Genomic DNA, 8,042 nt, shown 5'->3' with positions numbered 1-8,042 from the left:
GGAGGACCGATAGGCTTGAGAGAAGGCCCGGACCATAAGGATAATTGGTGGAACTTCGTTTGAGGGGATGATTGTTGAGAATGCAACCAAAGTCTCATGTTGAAAGATCAAGGGAAAGATCATGAGTTAATATATGAAATTGTATCTCCATTAGTATGAGGCTTTTTGTGTGAAGTCGAAAAGCAAAACCATGAGCATTTATGCCCAAATTGGACAATATCATACCATCGTGGAGATATGTGAGTTCCGTTATATTACATTTATAGAAGAAATTTTGCAACGTTCACGTTTTTCAAAATGGAATTGCTTCCAAAAATAGTAGTCGTTCTTCTGTCCTCTTGTCCACGTCATCATTACTGTTTAAGTATATGGTATTGCGTCTGCAGCCCTTCAACAAATCCATTGGGCTTGTACGAAAAACTTTATCCAAAAGTGGATAGGCAGAACTCATTGTCCTTTGAGATTGTGACGAGCAAATTTGAATATTCTCTGAGTACATCAGTGAGGTCATTTTCAGTTATGCTCAGTTCAGTTGAGTGTCCTTGACTAGTTGAGGTGTCCATTTAGTTATGGTTCAGTCAAGGTTCCGAGTTCAATTGTGATTTGTAAATAGCTTTTACTCAATTGCTTCCAGTTAAGGTTCTGAGTCCACTTCAGTTGTTTAGTCCAATTTAGCAATATCAGTTAAGCTTATGAACAAAATACTCGATTCGAAATTTATCAGTTAAGCTTAGTTCAATTTGATCTTTAAATATGTTAATATCAAAACTTAATTGCTCCAACATTATCTATTGAACGAAACACAACATTAGTGCAATAAGTTTTTTTTTTTTTTCTTGAAAAGTGCGATAAGATTTTATATTTTTATTTTTATTTTCACCAAATGTTTACATGCATGGTCCTGGACATATTGTAGTCAACTCTCTAACAAAATAAAATAAAATAAACAAGCTTAATAGATTTAAGTCAAATTTTAACAAATTATTAAATTATCAAAATGCAAAGCAACAAAAAAAACATATATTTTACATGTTTATATAATATTTTATATTAATTAATAATTAGGATAGATTTCAAATTTACCTTCTCATTTGAAATTCATGCTATTTTGTTTTATTATAACTTTAAAACTATATAATCGAAATTCATCCCAAGTGAACCGTACGAATCCACTTTTGGTAAACCTCATATCCTAAATAAATCTCAGTTAAAACCCATGCAACATTCTTGATGTCACTGACTTTCTCGGGGCAATGAGGACCTTTGCACCATTTGTGGTGGAATTCTTGTAGCTAGTGGGGACGAAACCGGCGAGGGTCGAAGGAGAGGAGTACCAAGTCGGCTATTAGTTTCGTGAGAAACAGGAGAAGTATCAGCAATAACAACAGCAGGTGGTTGCAACTCAATTTCAACACTTTTGTTAAAGGTGAATCTAGGACTATATAACGACCATTTATCATCATCTTCGTCGTCTGATACGACCGAGCTTCTGTCCGTTCGTACTGTTGAATCATCGTCGAAGACACCGTGTTTTCTCCTTCTTCTAGCTTCCTTTCCCCATCCATACATCGTCTCTCTTATGCTCTGTGGAAGAAGGGCTGCCTTATAGTTTGTTCCCATCTACATTCAAGAATCCTTAAATATCAGAACATACCGACAAAACAGTTATCAATATATTAAAGTTAATAAGCTGCTCTCCTTAGCTAAAAAAATGTTTTTAAAAGCATTTGGTTCCAGTTGGATAACTTCAAATACGAGTCAGTACTATTAAAAAGTATGCGAGCCAGTTCAGTTCTATTACGCTCTAGTCGGTATGCTGTATGTTGTACCTGGGTAACCAATGCATAGAGTGGCAAGGTGCTGTAGCTGCATAAAAATAGCCCTGCAAGCCTAAGGAAAAGTACAGGCAAAGTTGGGTAAGATCTATTTTTCAAGGTCATAGACAAAAGGAAGGCGCCTGACTGCGAAGTTAGTTTGAGTTCATGCATACCCAATACTCAGTCGTAGATAAACCATCGAATGGTTCTTTATGAAGCACGAATTATAGCCGAACTGCCACTGCAATCAAAGGCACAGACACTCTGAATTCAAAATGCTCCTAGTGTAGGTTTTATGTGATTTGCACTAAAAGTACGCGGTGTATAGCACGTAGGGAGCCAGCCTAATTCGATTCAGAACATACTAGAAACAAATGAATGCAAGAGAGGAGGGGGTGTACCCAAAACCAAAAGAAGGAAGCCAGCTCAAATGAGTTCTACAAAAAAAACATGGAAAGATTAGAGTCGGACATCAAATGCGTCGTGTAGACCAGCATTGCAAAGGTGTCAAAAGTTTAAAATATGAACTGGCAGACCTGGAAAAGAATAAAATGGATCAAGGACAGCAGAAATTCAGGATTATTGAACCAAAACAGTTCGTCTCGAAGCTTAAACCTAGATCCTGAGAAACTCCCACTTATTCCGGCACTCTCCAATGCCAAGGTTGCCATGACATGTTGCAGTTTTGCACCCACGAATAGAACGAGCTGAGTATAAATATGGAAGGAAATAATCTTGTCAATGACATTGTTATATTCCTTTTACATGCAAAGATGAAACAAAAGAAACCAAAGAATCCTTTGGCATCCGCGAACCTGCAGTGGGAGATCTAAGGAGGGCATAAAAAGAAATGCAGACAAAGTTTAAAGACCTGGCACGTTTCAAGTAAAATTTACTTACGGTTATTGGAATAAGTGCAACCCAAAAATAGAATTCCGATCCTGAAATTTACAGAGTCGATCAACTACAAATTAGTTTTGTTAGACATATCAAATAATATGCTAGACTATAACAATCAATACGTGGAAAAGTATATTCAGAAATACAGGTCATTTATAGAAGGGATAACTTTGAAATTATAAGAAAGATCCTCCAAAAGCAAGGGAATATCAGAACAACGAGCACCATCATTCTTTCTAGCTACATTGAGTTATAGTCAAAAGAAAAGGAAGCTTCAACTGGCATACCTTTAAAATTGAATAGCATAAAAGCTACGACAAATCCCCATAGAGGAGCACTGTATAAATTCAAGAAGAAAGGAAGGTCACTATGCTTCTTCATGAAAGCGTCAACACAAGACATTACAGATCAAGAGATCATTCGTTTGAAGTTTTGATCTACATGGATAAAGAGAGCTTAACTCTAAGCGCGCATTTTGGAAGACGATCGAATTATTGAGTTAATAAAGGGCATCACTAAACTAAAATGAAGGATAAAGCAATTGAACGTCTTCTTTGATCTGTTATTAGTATTTTATGGACCAACCAATTTGTCCAGAACAAGAATCGTTTCAGAAACTTCAATTGAAAATAAGTATTATATGATATTTTCTCCTTACCTAACACCGACTATGGATTGAAATTCCTCTTCCATGGAACGAATCATATAGCTGTGAAAATCATATTTTGTGTTAAGGTTGTGGTTCTGCCATAAATAAGAAACATAATACATAAAGGTGATTCATTAACAAAGAAAAAATAACAAGAGACAGATGAGTTTAGCATGTCTAAATAGGAATACAGACAGTGGTACACCAAAAGAAGCTACAGCAAAGATATTCATTTGAAAACTGCAGCTAATCAAACATATGAAAAAGTACTTGGTAGCAATGCTTAATTTTCATGAAGGGAATAATGAAAACAATGCTTAGTTCTGAGTGAGAAATGTGTATCATGACGGGGTATGATTAGCATGTGCATCCCTGCTTACCCACCATAATGAATCCCTGACGCAGTGCAAGGTAATCAGCATGAACCACAGAACGCCCAAATTGTCGGAAGAAACAAGTCTGGATATTGAAGGCACGTTAATCTAAATCAATATTCTGTATTGTTTTCCTTCTTAGCAAGCATCAGAGCTAAACATATACTTTTTAATATATTGAAATACGAGATCTGTACATACTTACATCTAGAATACCATGACATAACTGAAAATTGCAAAGGAAAGAAGTGACCTCACCGCCCAAACCTGGAAGCTGTTTCGATCCATAGTATTTGATGGATGGACTTTAAAAAAGGTTGATTGCTTTCGCATTGTCGATCCTCTGGAGATTGCTGCAAAGAAACAAATTTTCCTTCAATTATACCTAACTTCATTGCAATTTTTCATGGATTTTACTAACTAGTGGAGCATGAGACTACAGAGGAATTAGTATTATTACAAGCTATTATACCAAACTGTAATTTTTAAGTTTTCAATGCAGTGTCACTGATATGCCATTGAGGCATTTGCTACAATAAACTATCTACCAAAGTGTTAATACCATTTTAATATTAAAATGAGGCTTTCAATCAATTTTTGTCATCTTTAACAGACATCACATGATGGCAAGAAGGCACTTTACTCCCTTTCAAGAGTCTGCTCTACCATTAATAGAAATAAAGATTTTAGGAAAGCAAGAAAGAAAGGTTCTATTTTCCTGTTAGTGCATGCAACTATATATACAAGGTAAAACTTGACACTAAAACACTGTTGTGGAGTTACCTCTTAATGAATTATCCCTGTCCATGCGAGCCTCATTTTCCCATACTCTCCAACCGTGAATCTGCAAGAGATAGTGAGTGGCAGAATGAGAAGACATCAATCCAATAAACAGCAAAATACAAGAGCCAAAAAGACCGGAAAGATCTCCATTCACTGGACAATAATATGGAACTAATTGTTATGTTTCATCACATAACACAGGTTTCCCGTTGTTATACTCATAGTACATAAAGGAGTTGCATAACTTAGAGAAGAAATTGGCATGGAATCATGAAACGTGGATATTCAATCTAAAAATTCCTTATCTCAAGTATTGACAGTTCTATGCATATTATCATAAATTACTTATACAGTCAACAAAAGATAAAATTTTACCATGACTCAGTAGCATTACATACAGAAATTCATTTCTGCATTTCTCATCAGAATAATTTTTCCCTTTACCATGTTCTTGAAAGATTTTTTCCAAGAAAACTGCATGTGTTGAATATTCACACACCAGCACCAGAAAATAGATGGTTGCAAAAACTAGGTTTTAAACAAATCATCATCAAAGATGGTTGCACACTATTTCCGTAGGCATAAGGAGACACCAATTTACAACCTTTACAATAGCCAGCAGCATTGTTAAGCAGCTGTAAGATATATGAGTAACTGCCATAACAAAGATAAATCGATGTAGTTCCTCAAGGCCTTCATAAGACACAAATGGTTCATAATTCTGCGTTAAAACATTTAAAAATATTAGTTTTTGTATAAGTGGCGGAAAATAAATAACCACAAAAAATCATGAAAAGTAGGTGCCAAATGTGGCAGTCAGAGCAACTGTGCTATATGCACAGAGGCAAATGATGTGCATCAAACAATCATGTCATCGCAAACTATAGCAAAATAGACAAAAGAAAACATACACAGTATTCTCATTATGTTTGATAGAGACCTGATTACCTCTCCACAGGTATTCCGATTTGGGCGATTCAGCAACCTTCTATCTATGCGATGATAAATAAGGGCCATCATTAGTTTACGCTCCTGCATATTATTATTTTTCCCTTCCTTGTCAACTTCAACTTTGGTGCATGGGATAAATACATTATCATAAATTTTTGTTGGGATGCATATATTAGATATAAAGCTCGAAGTCGTGGTAACAAGAAGTGATATGAAGCCGAGCAGCATCAATTCTGTAGGCAAATTTCAAATGAAGCTCAATGTCAAGTGAGAACAGACGAAATTCAAATGTTGCATGCTACAATCAATTAGAAATTGCGAAAAAAACAGCCACTACCTTCCTTCATTTTCTCCACGGCTGCAAGCAATGGTTTTCTATTAGTCTTCTTCAACCACTGAATCAATTTTTTTTTTTATGAAAAACAGAATTTGCTAATGAGTATAAATTTAAAGTTGAAGATAAGACATCCTTCCAATCAATCTTACGGAACCATAGATTGAAAGCCCAAGTAGAATGTGTAATCTTGACAGAACCAAAATGTACAAATATTATAAAATTATTACAGCGATAAGCCAATAAGCATCATGAGTTAAGTCAAAGAAAATCCTGAAGAGGATCTAATTCTGTTAATGTTTTGATCAAGTGCTTCCATATCCCAAGAGGTCATAAATAAAACAAAGTACAATGTGAAAAATTAAGAAAAGTTTGACTTCCACCATAAATTGAGTCTGCAGCTAGCTGAAAATGGGATTCACAATACATACCATGGTCAAATAATTTGATACAAAATTGATTATTTCAGAATGCAAAAAATTCAAGGAACCTTATCTCAAATGATTTATTATCTGAGAGCAAACGGAAGAAAATGAGACAGGCAGTTCAATTAAGATTCTACCTGTGCTGGAAGCGATGAGACTCATAAATACGGTCAAAAGTATACTCTAAACAGAAAGTGAAATGTTCCCAAACTACAGAAAGCACCTTCATTCTTCAATAATCATAATATATGAAATGCAACATAGGTGTCCATCCTAAAGAGAGTTACTTGAAGCAAAACGAAGTGTTGCTACCAAACAAGATACATTTCTCCTTTATCCAACTATAATTTTACAGAAATCTACACTCACAAGTATAAATGGGGAGGATAAAACTAAATCAATCGTCCGAAGACGAAATGCAGAATGCAACTCACATTACACAATCTGTTTATCGAGCGCTCCACCATCAGTGAAGCAGAAATAAATGCAATCAACACCAAACCAATAGACCATGCTGGAGACCTCAGCTCCTCTGCATTATCAGACATATCCAAAGCTTTGGATCCTGATATTTAAAAAAATTTATACCAAAAACAATTACCCTTCAATCTAAGGCCATCTTCAACCCCTCCATTTTCATTAATCTCCCTGTCTCCAATAATGCGGGTACTCTATGATACCACAATCAACAAATCCCATTTGTTCGAAGGCCAAAAATCAAGACTTTGTTTCAAATATATTCTCAAACCTCTCAGTACACTGTAGGAGTCAAGAATATCACCATGGAATCTTTTACAGCATGCAACGAAACAAAATATGGTTTTTTTTCCCCCAAAATTGGAGCATAAATGAGAGTAGAATGAATCAAGAAAGAACTGCCATTCCTTCAATGAAGAAACGGTAAATGTTCAAAGTTCATGCCCGCCTCACAGATATCCGCAAATTTTACTCTACATGGACACTGATCATTGGGAAGAAAATGACGAAAATCTTTAATCACTTTCACTGAGTTCAGTATTCGTTTCGAGAAATCAGCCGGCGATGATACATTGCACAATAAATTTTTTATTTTTTTTAGGAAATTAAATTGAGTCATAATTCTTCTAGCCTTTTCAATTTTCAACAATTCTTGAAAATCGCAACTGAATTTTATTTTTATTTCGATTTTTTTTTCTTAGCGCCAAAAATATGTCATCGTTAGGTAATGAACTAATGAAGAGTAAAAATATATGTCGGAGTGTCTAAGTTGATTGAGTATATGATATTTGTTTACGGAAAAAAAAAATTGAGTTCGGCCTTTAAGTTGGTAGAAATGATTAAAAAGTATCCCACAATTTCGATCTAGAGCATGTTCATATCCACCGATCAGTAAATAAGATAAGATAATGTACCTTTTTTTTTTATAAAGGAAAATAGGAATGAAATAAAATTGAAAGATTAGAATTGCAAAAAGAGTTTTTTTTTTATCCATGCCTATCTTTATTTAGTTCTTTAGAAACATAGAATAACTCTTGGCTAGAGGTCCTAGTGTGGTTATTTGGCTAATGTAGTTTGTAGGTTATTAAGTTAGTCCGAGAGTTTACCCAGCGCGCATCGAAAGATAGCGGCTGCGGATTCTCAAGTCATAAAAAAGAGTAAAAAATATATATTTTTTGTTTCTAATATAATTTTTTTATTACAGAAAAACTTGCAATTTTATTCAAAGAGAATCTGTAGTGACCCTTACCGAGATCACCTACTAAACAGAACTTAGGCATGCAATTAACTTAATCAAACAGTAAACCAAAATAAGCTGCGAAAACAATAAAC

At 34.9% G+C, this 8,042-nt stretch overlaps 1 protein-coding gene across 4 annotated transcripts; it reads right to left on the bottom strand.

Annotated features, from left to right (window-relative positions):
• Positions 1-1,155: 1,155 nt before the first annotated feature.
• LOC140874820 (MLO-like protein 11) lies at positions 1,156-7,291 on the bottom strand. 4 transcript variants are annotated; one of them, XM_073278241.1, is made up of 15 exons: positions 6,668-7,291; positions 5,812-5,869; positions 5,472-5,707; positions 5,128-5,244; positions 4,524-4,584; positions 3,999-4,093; positions 3,751-3,825; positions 3,376-3,461; positions 3,005-3,054; positions 2,718-2,758; positions 2,354-2,524; positions 2,219-2,254; positions 1,991-2,058; positions 1,830-1,890; positions 1,156-1,620 (listed from the first exon to the last, which is right to left on the bottom strand). In XM_073278241.1, the coding sequence occupies exons 1-15, from the start codon at positions 6,779-6,781 to the stop codon at positions 1,234-1,236; spliced, it is 1,656 nt and encodes a 551-aa protein (XP_073134342.1). In that variant the 5' UTR covers positions 6,782-7,291; the 3' UTR covers positions 1,156-1,233. The 4 variants fall into 4 exon arrangements, with proteins under 4 accessions (XP_073134342.1, XP_073134343.1, XP_073134345.1 ...); XM_073278242.1 differs by having other exon boundaries at positions 4,008-4,093; XM_073278244.1 differs by having other exon boundaries at positions 5,812-5,832; positions 6,668-6,728.
• Between the last annotated feature and the right edge of the window lie 751 nt (positions 7,292-8,042).

Source organism: Henckelia pumila, chromosome 1 (genome assembly GCF_033568475.1).
Source record: "Henckelia pumila isolate YLH828 chromosome 1, ASM3356847v2, whole genome shotgun sequence".
Taxonomy (NCBI): Eukaryota; Viridiplantae; Streptophyta; class Magnoliopsida; order Lamiales; family Gesneriaceae; genus Henckelia; species Henckelia pumila.
Note: the sequence above shows the minus strand (reverse complement) of the source record. Positions and strands in the feature narration are given on the sequence as shown.